The 12,558-nt window shown below is 37.1% G+C and overlaps 1 protein-coding gene across 2 annotated transcripts in view; it reads left to right on the plus strand.

Annotated features, from left to right (window-relative positions):
- Spast (spastin) overlaps positions 1-12,558 on the plus strand; it is a 71,329-nt gene that overhangs the window by 17,148 nt on the left and 41,623 nt on the right. The window contains exons 2-3 of one of the 2 annotated variants that reach the window (XM_074049461.1): positions 8,719-8,802; positions 12,025-12,108. In XM_074049461.1, coding sequence (XP_073905562.1) covers positions 8,719-8,802; positions 12,025-12,108 — 168 coding nt within the window. Of the gene's footprint in view, positions 1-8,715; positions 8,803-12,024; positions 12,109-12,558 lie in introns of both variants that reach the window. The other variant, XM_074049460.1, reaches the window with a different exon arrangement.

A 12,558-nucleotide genomic window follows, 5' to 3' on the forward strand; every position in this document is an offset into this window, starting at 1 on the left:
GCTTTGCAAGCGTGAAGCCTTCGTCAAACCCCAATCCTACCAAAAGAAAAAAAGATATGTGAAGCCTAGATAGATTAACTGGCTTTCCCAAAATCATGTAACTATTGAATACTGAAGCAAGGACTTAAGATCTGTCTTGTAACTCATATACTTGCAAAAAGATATCCTTTCTTCGTCCCAAACTACTCTTGTTTTGACACCTCCCATGACAGCCTGGGTACCACTAATTTATAAAAGGTCCAGAAGCTAATTCACAAATTAGTCAATTATTCTATCTCTGTGTGAAGATACATGTCATCAGAATTTTTGTTGTTTATTCAGTGACACATACTAAAATAAAATAACACACAAGTATAGGAAGTAAAAACCATGTAATCTTATCATAAGAGTATTGCTACATTTCCTGATTTTGTCTACTTACATTAGCCAAAAAGAAAAAACAAAACAAAACAAAGATTGGAGAAATATGTCACATATAAACTGATTGGTAACCCTTTTCACTTCATGTGTTTTGGGACTCTCCATTTATATATTTGACCTTCTGTTTTTTCAATTTTAAGTTCACTTTTAAAATATACACAGCATATACAGGTAGTATTCACCTTAGTGAATTTTCACACTGAGCGCAGAACTGTAATCCAACTCAGGTGAAGAAATAGAATATTGCCAAGTGCTGATGGTTCACACCTATAATCCTAGCTACTCAGAAGGCAGAGATCAGGAGGATCGCAGTTTTAAGCCAGTCCCGGCAAATAGTTCATGAGACCCTTTCTCTAAAAATTCCATCACAAAAAAGGCCTGGTGGAGTGACTCAAGTACCCCAGTACTGCCAAAAAAGAAAGAAAGAAATAGAATGTTGCTCCAGAAGCCTGCTTTTCTCATGCCTCCTTCTTTTGCTCACCACCTTGCCCTATTCTTTGCAAAGCCTAACATCTAACATGTAAATTCATTTTGCTTGATATTGAGCTTTATAAATAAATCATATAATATTTGTTCTTTGTGTGTATGGCTATTTTGCTCAATATTATGCTTTTCAGATTAATCAGTCGTGACATATGGGAGTCATAAGTTCATTTTCATTGCTCTATACCAAGGGTCAGCAAACTGCCTTATAAAGGGTCAATTGCCTTTTCTTATTGCTTTATTATTACTGTTATTATTGTAAAACATATACAACAATATTTGCCATTTTAAATGTACCTTCACGGCATTGTGCAGCCATTACCACTATCCATTTCTACAACTTTTTCATCATCCCAAATAGAAATTCTCCACCAGTTAAACACTGACTCCCAATATGTGCCTCCTCTTCTCCCCTCCCAGTTCCTAGTAACCTCTCTTCTACTTTCTGTTGCTGTGAATTTGCCTATTCTGGGTACCTCATACTAATAGGATTATATAGAATTATGCTTTTGTGCTTATAATTCATGCAGTATGTTTTTAAGGTTCATCCGTATTGTAACATGTACGAGGATTTCATTCTTATTTAAGACCAAATAATACATCATTGTATGTTTATACCACATTTTGTTTATTCATCTATTCAGTCAGATGCACTGAGCTATACCCTCTGTTTATTAAACTATGGACATTTGAGTTGCTTCCAAGTATTGGTGATAATGCTGCTATTAACCAGTGTTCATACTTTTAACACTGGTTTTAGTCCGTGCTTTCAAGTTCTTTGCCTACTCCCCAACCCCTTTTTTTAGTGCTATGAATCAAACCCAAAGCTCACACAAGCTAGGCAAGCACTCTCCCACTAAGCTATACCCCAACTCTTTTGCATGTTTTTAAATTTAGTTGTTTGTTTTTATGTGGCTGAGCCATTTAGTAATATTTTAAGATCCCTATCACAGCAACGCTACTGTGCCTTGTAAGCTTTATGTATTAGAACACCAGCTGACTGGATTTGGACCTTGGGCCATAGTCTTGGTAGTTCACTTTTATGTTATTGGCAAATGATTTAGACTTCAATAAGAAGTAGTTGTAAGTTCCTGCCACTCAATCCCTCCCTCCTTCCTCCCTGTGCCCCCCCCCCTTTTTTTTTTTTTGTTAGAACTGGGGTTTGAGTTCAGGGCTTTGAACTTGCAAAGCAGGCACTCTTAACACTTGAGCCACACCTCCAGTCCATTTTGCCCTGGCTATTTTGCAGTTGGGGTCTTGTGAACTTTTTGCCTGGGCTGGCCTTGAACCTCAGTCCTCTGAATCTCCGTCTTCCAAGTAGGTAGGATTATAGATATGAGCCCCCGGCAGCCAGCTTCTCCCTCCCTTTTTTGAAACAATGTCTCACTAAGTTGCCCAGGCTGTCTCAAACTCCTGAGGTCAAGTGATCCTCCTGCTTCAGCCTCCCAGGTAGCTGGGACTATAAGCATACTTCACCACACTAGGCTCCCAATCTTTTTTTGGACTCAGGATTAGACTCAGGGTATCACACGTGCTAGGCAAGTTCTCTGCCACTGAGGTAACATCCTCAACCCTTTTTACTTGATTTTGAGATAGGGTCTCACTAAGTTGCCCAGGGTGACCTCAAACTTCCTATCTCAGACTCCAGAGTAGCTGAAATTATAGATGAGCACCACCACACTTGGCTCTCAGTCCTTTATTGATTTGATAATAGTCTGGTTGTTTGATTGTTATTTGGGTCATGTGGTTAAGAAGAAAATTTATTTGGGAAACTAGGAACTGTGGACAATTAATATTAATCTTGTAGGCCTTTTGTGCAGTGGAGACCACTGGGAGGTTTTTTTTTGTTGTAAATTAATTAAAAGTGTGAGGCCTATAGGCTGTATTTTGTCAACTCCTACCTTAAAAGATTGAGATCATGTGAGTGTGGGTTTTAGCTGAGCTGCCCTAGTTTTTCTTAACTTTAAGTGATGCAGAGTCCCAACCCAGTCCTTTGCCACAGCTTCTCCTGGGCACACCCTTAAATTAATTTTTTGTCGGCTTACTGTGTATCTGCTGAAATCTCTCCCTAGTCATCAACCACTTTTGCTTTCAGAATTGGCAGTCACTTCAAGTTGAAAAGAGCACCAAGTGGCAGGCTTGCCCTTGTGGACTTTTCTCCTTTTCATAGTTTTTCATGATAATCATCCTACTGGGTGTGGTAAGAAGTGGTTCCTCTTTTCCAAATTTTGGTAATTTTCATTGTTTTGGAAGCTCTCCAGTCCCTTCAAATAAATGTATTTAAAAAGAGTTTTTCTTTTCTAATCTAATCTTATAGTTATAATCACTTTTTTTTTTTTGGAAGTACTGGGTTTTGAACTCAGAGCCTTATTTATGACAAGCAGGTACTCTACTACTTGAGCCATAGCTCCTAGTTTACAATTATAATCAAAATTTTAGTTCTGATATTATTATCTAAGCCAATCCTTAACTTAAAATGTCAGAGTATTGTACTTTTTTAGTTAGTATAAATTAATTGTACAGAGGGGTTTTCTTGTGATATTTACATATGTTCGTATAATGCACTTTGATTATATTCACCTCACTATCTTATTAAACCTGCTTATATGCCTTTCCCAGATTTGCACTTTTTAAAATCAGATTTGTTGAGTTTAAATGGGTAAGTATAGCTTACCCATTTAAAGGGTATAGTTCAGTGAGTTTTGACAAATAGTTGAGTAACCTACCACCACATTCAGTATATTGAATGTTTCCACCACACCAAAAGGTCCCCTGTGTCATTTGTGGTCAGTCTCCAGCTCCTGGTAGTTACTGGTCTAATCTGTACCTACAGTTTTGTCTTCACTTCATGTCATATAAATGGCTTTCACTTTGTGATTCATCAAGTTCCTACAGGTATCAGTAGTTTACTCTTTTCTAATGCTGAGTATTGTTCCAGGTATCCGTGTACCACAGTTTACTTGGTTCACTAAATCATGGACATTTGGAATGCCTCCAGTTTTTAGCTCTATGAATAAACTTGCTATAGCAATTAATGCTTTTATTTCTCTTGGCTAAATATGTAGAAGGAGGACTTGCTGGGGTTTGCGGTAATATATTTAATGTCACAAGAAACTACCAAATTCTTTTCCCAATTGGCTGTACCATTCCCACCAGCAAACATGAAAGGCCCATTGCCCTGTGTCTTAAAAGATTTGGGAAGTTTTTTTGCTTATTTAGTTTTGTTTTGCCATTATAGATTTAAGTATGCAGTAATATCTCAAGGTCTTAATTTGTATTCCCTAACAATTAATGGTTGTGCATTTGTGTGTGTGTGTGTGTGTGTGTGCTTTCTTACCACTTAACATTTATGTCTCTTCTTTAGCAAACAGTAAATTTCATTCTTTTGCCCACTATTTTTTGTTTGTTTTCTTTTTGTTTTTGTGGTATTGGGGTTTGAACTCAGGGCCTACACCTTGAGCCACTCCACCAGCCCTTTTATGTGATGGGGTTTTTTTGATATAGAGTCTCTTGAACTGTTTGCCTGGGCTTGCTTCAAATGGCAATCCTCCTGATACCTGCCTCCTGAGTAGTTAAGATTACAGGCATGAGCCACTGGTGTCTGGCTGTCCACTATTTTTTAGTGGGGGTTGTTTTCTTTAACTTTTCACGTACTTGGGATTGAACCCAGGACTTTGTGCATGCTAAGTATATTCTACCACTGAGATAGATACACCCTCAAACTTGCTGAGTTTTTGTGGTACTGAGGGCTGAACTTACAGCCTTGTACTTACTAGGCAAGCACTCTAGTACCACTGAAGTCACACCCCCAGCCCAGTGTTTTCTTTTTTTAAAATCATTGCATTGTGAGAGTTCTTTATATATTCTGGCTCTAAGCCCTTTACTAGACATGTTTTGTAAATATTTTCTTATAGTCTGTGACTTGTCTTTTCGTTCTGTCTTTTGAAGAGCAGGAGTTTAATTTTAATGAAGTCTAGTTTATGCATGTTTTTCTCTTAATGGTTTGTGATTTCAGTGTGCTATCTAAGAAATCCCTGCCCAACTCAGGATCACAAAGAATTTAGTCTGTTTTTTCTTCTATAACTTTCATACTTTCAGGTTTTTCACTTAGGTCTTTGATCCTCTTCAAGTTATTTTTCTTGGTGGTTTGAAGAGGTTTTTTTGCACATGAATGTCCAGTTGTTTCAGCATATTTGAAAATACAATGTTTTCTTTCTCTCTCTTTCTTTTACTCTCTTCTTGTTTTTCTTTTGTTCTCTCCCTCTGTCTCTTCGTCCCTCCCTCCCTTTCTTTCTGTTTTCCTTCCTTTCTCCCTCCCAGGGCCCTGTACATGCTAGACAGGCAGTCTATTGCTGAGCCATATCCCAAACACAAAAATAGTGTTTTTCTCCCTTGATTTACTTTGTCATCTCGTCAGAATCAACTAACAATATGCATGGTGTGTTTCTGGACTTTCTCTTCTGTTCCATTGACCAGTTATAGCTATCCTTTTTTTCCAGTAGTCTTGTACTTTTAGGTAAGAGATAGTATTTTTTAAATATTAATTTATAAGATTAAAATAATGTAGTAAGTCAGCTACCTATTACCAAATTAACTACCTGTTACTAAAGAATATTAGGAAATTGACTAATTATTGAGTATGTGAATTTATATGTAATCAGTCATTTCATTTGCCCACAGGAAATATATCAAAACTCCTCAGAGGCATTTTGTTCTTAAATAGTTCAACATACATTTTATCATGCTTGCACTTCAATTTTCTATTTAAAAACAGTTTGAAAATTTTGTTGTATAGACAATACTCATTAAAAAATTAAATGTTCTTTTTTCCTTGTTGACAAAAATCAGAATATGTGAATGACAGACTCAAATGTTGATAAGACTATTGTAAATGAGAACTCTCATATACTATCACTGGTACAAGCTCTATTAAAAAGCAGTTTTTGATTTGTGGTGATGCACATTGAGGGACAGATACAAGAATGTTTGCTGCAGCATTGTTTGAAATACCAAAATAGAAAAAGCACTGTCAGTATCTTTTCATAGGAGAAAGTTAAATAAATTACAAGATGATATGTGATAGCACACGGAAGTCAAAATGAATGAACTAGATCTATATATAGCAGCATAGCTAGATCTCAAATGTGAATTTAAAATATAAAATAGTCCAGATATAGCTAGTGATATAGACCTTTACTGGAAAGGTATGTACTGAATTCATGATAGTGGTCTTTCAGAAGGGAAGGAACATGGGAGTTGGAAAGAGGCACAGTAGGAGAACTGTTATGTCTGTTAATATATAGTCATTTTTGTTTTTACATTTTTAAGCAAATATGACATTGTCATCAGTATTTTCTCCACTCAGAATGCAAATGTTATTGTACTATTTTTCTCTTTTTTTCAAATGAAAAACCCAAACATGAATGTGAACAGATACTTTCTTTATTGAAAATAGGAAGAGGAGCATCCAGTTTGAATTGATTTACAACAAACTCTTAGATATTCTTCCTGTGTCATTTTCAAGTACTTTCTGAACACTTTACCAGACACAGTGAAAAAATATACTATGAATAGAGATTACCCTACACCAGAGACTGTATCTAGTGATTTATTTATTTATTTATTTTTCCTTGGGACTGGGGTTTGAACTCAGGGCTTTGTGGTTTGAAAAGCAGGTGCTCTAATGCTTGAGCCGTGCCTCCAGTGCATTCTGCTCTGGTTATTTTGGAGATGGGGATCTTGTGAACTGTTTGCCTGGGCTGGCCTCAAATTGCAATCCTTCTGATCTCAGCTTCCCAAGTAGCTAGGAGTACAGGAGTGAACCACCAGCATGAGCTGGTGAAATAAAGGAAGGGGTAGGGTGTACACACTCATAAGAAGGCAGCATTTCTTAGTTGTCCAATGTGGTATCTATAAAAAGACTTCATCTCTTTTCTGTTATCAACAGTTACTTTATTGAGTTTTATATTTTAGACGGTATTAAAGAATGACATGGAGCCAGTGCTGGTGCTTCACATCTAAAATCCTAGCTATTTAGGAGGCAGAGATCAGGAAGAGCAAGGTTTGAAGCCAGCCTAGGCAAATAGTTTGTGATACCTTACCTCGAAAAACCCCAACATAAAAAGGGATGGTGGAGTTGCTCAAGGTATAGGCCCTGAGTTTTCAAGCCCCAGTACTGGAGGAAAAAAAAAGACATGGAAATTTTTGTTTGATTGAAAAAAAAAAATGACAAAAGCAGTTCTAATCAATGATTCCTAACTTTGCTTTACTGTATTCCAGCTTTTAGCCACTTATGAGTTCAAGGGCTAATATTAATTTTCATAATTAGATTTTCATATAATTATCACTTTACAGAATTATCCAATACACATTTTGATTATGTTGAATTTTTTTGGGGTGGGGGTGCGGTACAAGGGTTTGAACTCAGGGCCTTGGGTTTGCTAGGCCTGCACTCTACCCCTTGAGCCATGTCTCCAAACCTTTTAGCTTTATTTATTTTTTGAACAGGGTCCAGGCCCACTGCAGTCCTCCTGTGTATGCTTCCTGAAAAGCTGGGTGACAGGCATTCGCCTCCACACCATGAGATATGAGATATGAGATATGAAATATGGTCTCAAGAACTTTTTGCTCAGGTCAGCCTTGAACCTCAATCCTCCCTGGTTTATGTTGAATTTTTAGATCCTTTTAATACCTTAACTGGATCAAGAATTAATGTTTCAGTCATTTGTTTCAAAGAAAACAGAAATGTGTTAAAAAATGTCCCACTGTAATCTCATGTGCTGATTCTCATGACATAATCATTTGCTAAATAAAAAATTAGAGAAAGGTAGCATCCAGTGATGAACACAGTTCAATAAATTTGAATATAATTTTATCAAACAGTGCTTTTTTATCTCACTATTATTGAAACCATGTTTATGTTTTCCAGCAGTATATATGCTAAAAACTGTTTATTTAAAAGTAAATTTTCCGTAAAGTTTCTTGCCCTAATACAGAATTTCAGTGGTTTTAAGCAATATCTTGAGACAGTAAGCAAAAAAATAGTCATTAATTTGGCCAGGTGCCGGTGGCTCACACTTTTGATCATAGCTACTTAGGAGGCAGAGAAGAATTGTGGTTCAAAGCCAAGCCAGGCAAATAGATCTTGAGACCCTATATCGAAAAAACCCATCACAAAGAAAGGGCTGATAGAGTGAGTGGCTCAAGGTGTAAGCCCTGAGTTCAAACCCCAGCACCACAAAAAAAAAAAAAAAAGTATTCATTACTTTAAAATTTTGAGGAACTTTGTAACTATATTCTCCGTGTTGGAGAGTCATGTAAATATTGAAATACCAAAAGTAGCTGGGCATGATGGCTCATGCCTGTAAATCCCAGATACTTCAGAGGCAGAGATCAGGAGGATTATGATTAGAGGCCCACCTGGGCAAAAAGTTAGCAAGATCCCATTTCAACCAATAATCAGGAGTGGTAGTGCATGCCTGTAATCTCAGCTATGCTGGAGGTTTTGGTAGGAGGATTGCTGTCTGAGGCCTTACCTGAAAAATAACTAAATCAAAAAAGGGCTGGGAGGTGGGTGTGATTCAGGTGGTAGTGTGCCTACCAAGCAAGCACAAATTCAGACCCCAGTGCTGCCAAAAAGCAAAAAAAAGAAAAAAAAGAACGTCAAAAATACCCAGAAATCATATGGTAATGTTTCTTTATTCAATCACAACTATACCTTTCATCTGTCATCTGTCAACAGCAATCTTTGGAAAATGTGTAGTATAATCTTCATATCTATGATATATACAAATAATGATTTCTATTTTAAAGCAGGACAGAAGGAACAAGCAGTGGAATGGTATAAAAAAGGTATTGAAGAACTAGAAAAAGGAATAGCTGTTGTCATTACAGGACAAGGTAAGATGATATTTATATTTGTTTATAGCTATCCCAGGTTATACACTAGCCCTCCTTTATCCATGGGGAGCACATTCCACACATCACAGTGAGTGCCTAAAAGTGCAGCTGTTACCTAGCTGTACATGCTATTTTCATATCCAAGATGGCTACTGAATGGTCAGTTAGCATATCAGTATGGTTACAGTAGATGAGGGATGAGTCATGACATGAGTGGGATAGATCAGGACAGAGTGAGATTCTTTGTGCTGCTCTGAACAGCACATGATTCAACACCTGTGACTTGATGATTTTCAGAATTTTTCCATTCAGTGTTTTCTTGACCACAGGTAACTGAAAGTGCTAAAAACAAAATTGCAGATCAGCGTGAGGGGGGTGGGGGGGGGTGGTGACTACTGAATTCACGTGATTGTCTTGATTTCAGATCTATTTGTCTTAATATATTTAAGTATATTTAATATATTTTTTTGATGGGACTAGGGTTTGAACTCAAAGCTTTGTACTCTACCACTTGAGCCACATTTCAGTCCATTTTCTTCTGGATATCTTATGGAGATGAGGCGGTGGGTCTCATGAACTATTTGCTTGGGCTGGCCTTGAACCATGATCCTCCCAATTTCAGCCTCCCAAGTAAGCTAGGAGTACAGGCTTAAATAAACATCTAGCTTATTTGAATATTATTAAATATTATTATTAGCATTTGTAGTTGTATGTTTAATGCATTATTACCTGTTCTAAAATTGATGTTTCAGTAGATGTTCAAATTTGATTGCCAGAAGCAGTTACACAAAAATAATACATAACTTTTGTCCTCTCTGGAGCCACCAAGAATCGGTTGGTAATCAGTTAAAGTTTTAGTCTTATTTTTGAAATCTGATTCCTTTCTTCATTGTCAGGGAGAGGAATATTAATCCACAACCTTCTCTTCGCACATGTAAGACTTTTTTGTTGTTACAGAGCTAGAGATCAAGCCTAGGGCCTTGCACATGCTAGGCAAGCATGCTCTGTGATTGAGCTACATCCCTAGCCTGGTAATAGCACCTGCCTACATGTTACACTATAAACTGTAAATGTCTTAGTTTGATTTAGACTTAGCTTTCCTATCACCTCAAATAAAAATTAGGGTCTACTATCTTTCAATATACTATCTTTTTAATTTTTACCGTAACACCGTGATTTATAGCTACAGTCATTATCCTTATTTTTCAGATGAATATTCTGAAGTATAGAGAAGTTAAGTAACTTGCCTGAGTTTCATGTCTAGCAAGTGATAGTCAGGAATTTAACACAACCAATCTAATGTCAGAAGCTGAATTATTAATGAGTTGCGAATACCATATAATATGTGAATACCAAAAAGTATAGTCATGCACCATTTAGCAACAGGAATACATTGTGATAACTACATCATTAGGTGAGTTCCTCATTGTGAGACCATTATTGAATGTACTTACACAAACCTGAATGGTTAAGGTCAATCACAAGCTCTTTTTTTTTAACAATACTGGGGTTTAACTCAGGGCCTCCCACTTGCTCTGTGCTCCAACCCTAAATGATCTTTTGATGTAATCAAGAGATGGGGTAAACATGAGATGTGTGAGGCTGCTGCATGAAAGTATAATATAATAAAAACATAAATCAGGTAGCACAGGGCTGGATGTGTGGCTCAAGTGGTAAAGTGCCTTCCTAGCAAGTGCAAGGCCATGACTTCAAACTCCAGTAACACCAAAAATAAAAAAGAAACCACACTGTCAATTGTTATTAACAAGTATTATTTACCATACATGCTGGGCACCGGTGGCTTATGCCTGTAATCCTAGCTACTAAGGAAAGAGAGATCAGGAGGATTGTGGTTTGAAGCCAACCAGGACAAGTTGTTTGAGAGCCCCTATCTCAAAAACCCATCACAAAAAAGAACTGGTGGAGTGGCTCAAAGTGTAGGCCCTGAGTTCAAACCTTGGTACCATCAATAAAAATTAAAGAAAATAGAATAAAACAGGTAAACATAGGAAGTTGGGTCTTTGAGACTTTGTTGAACATGACTTTATAAGTTATGTACAAAATATATGTGCAATTCTTTGTCAACTTTGTAGAAGAAAATTGGTTGTAAGAAAACAATATTTCATTGAATCAAAATGCCTTCTTTTGTACAACTATGAGATGAATTGTCTAATTGTCAATTAGAGTCTCTTCTTATCATTTAGAATTTAAAATTTAATCTTATTGAGTAAAATATGTTTGTCTTAGATGTAACAAGAAATATTAATATCTGTGACAAATTTGTGCATGCATAGGCAGTGGCAAAGTACATAATAACTATAGCTTGAACTCAAGGCTTTCATCTTGAGCCACTCCACCAGCCCTTTTTTGTGAAGAGTTTTTCCAGGATAGGGTATCGAGGAACTGCTTGCCCAGGGTTGGCTTTGAACCAAGATCCTCCTGATCTCTGCCTCCTGAGTAGCTAGGATTACAGGCATGAGCCTTTAGAGCCCAGCTTTTTTTTTTTTTTTTTTTTTTTTTTTTAAGACAAGGTCTTGTTTTGTAGCCCAGGCTGGTCTAGAACTCAGTATATAGCTCAGTCTGGCCTTGAACCCCAAGTCATAGCAATCCGGCCTCAGTCTCTCAAGTGTTAAGATCACAGATGTGCATTACCATGCCTGGCACTGATTGTTTTAAAAAGAAATTATTTGAAAAAAAAAATAATAATTTTTTTTTTTTTTTTAAAGACAGGCTCTTATTGTATATCACAGGTTGGCTTCTAACTCACTATGTAGCCCAGACTAGCCTCAAACTCTGGATCTTTCTGGTTATGTCTTCCCAGTGCTGTGATTATAGGCACTTACCACTACACACAGTGAAAACGTATTTTCTTCCTTCCTTCTTTTTTCTTGCTCTTTGTCTCTCTCTCTCCTGTCCCTCTCTCCATCCTTTCCCCTTTCCTTCCTACTCCCTCTCTGTGGATTGAACTGAGGGCCTCCTGTACCACTTGTACTACACCCTCTGTACCTCTTAATTTCTTTCTTTTTTTTGAGCATGGAGGTAGGAAGGTTTATTAAGGGAAAGAATGAAAGCTCCTGCAAGAAGGGAGGGGTTCTGAGTGGGTTGCCCTATATAAATATTGATTATCCATGAAAGCAGTTGGTGTGATAATTTATCTTGAAACAATTTAGTAGGAAAATGTACATATTTTAATTCTTCCTTTCTTTTTTTTATTTCTTTCAGGTGAACAGTGTGAAAGAGCTGTACGCCTTCAAACTAAAATGATGACTAATTTGGTGATGGCCAAGGATCGTTTACAACTTCTAGGTACCAATGAATGTATTGTATGACAGGATGTGAGATGTACTTTAAATGTGTGTTTGATGAATTTTTAATAGTAGGCAGAAGTAGATAAGTGATTTAAAATGTGTTTTGGGGGTGGGAGATGTGGCTCAAGCAGTAGAGCGCTGCTACCTTGCAAAGCATAAATCCCTGGGTTCAAACCCCAGTCCCACCAAAAAAACAAAACACAAAATAATAAAATATCTTCTGGGCCTGTTTGTTTTTTTGTCAGTACTAGGGTTTGAACTCAGAGCCTTGGGCTTGCTGGGCAGACACTCTATCACTTGAGCCATGCCTCTAGCCCTTTTTGCTTTAGTTATTTTTCGAATAGGGACTCACTTTTATATCCGGGCCAGCCTGACTGCAGTCCTTCTATTTAGGTTTCCTACATAGCTGGAATGACAGGTATATGGCACCATGCCCAGCTTTTTTATT

The sequence above is a fragment of the Castor canadensis genome, chromosome 12, assembly GCF_047511655.1.
Source record: "Castor canadensis chromosome 12, mCasCan1.hap1v2, whole genome shotgun sequence".
Taxonomy (NCBI): domain Eukaryota; kingdom Metazoa; phylum Chordata; class Mammalia; order Rodentia; family Castoridae; genus Castor; species Castor canadensis.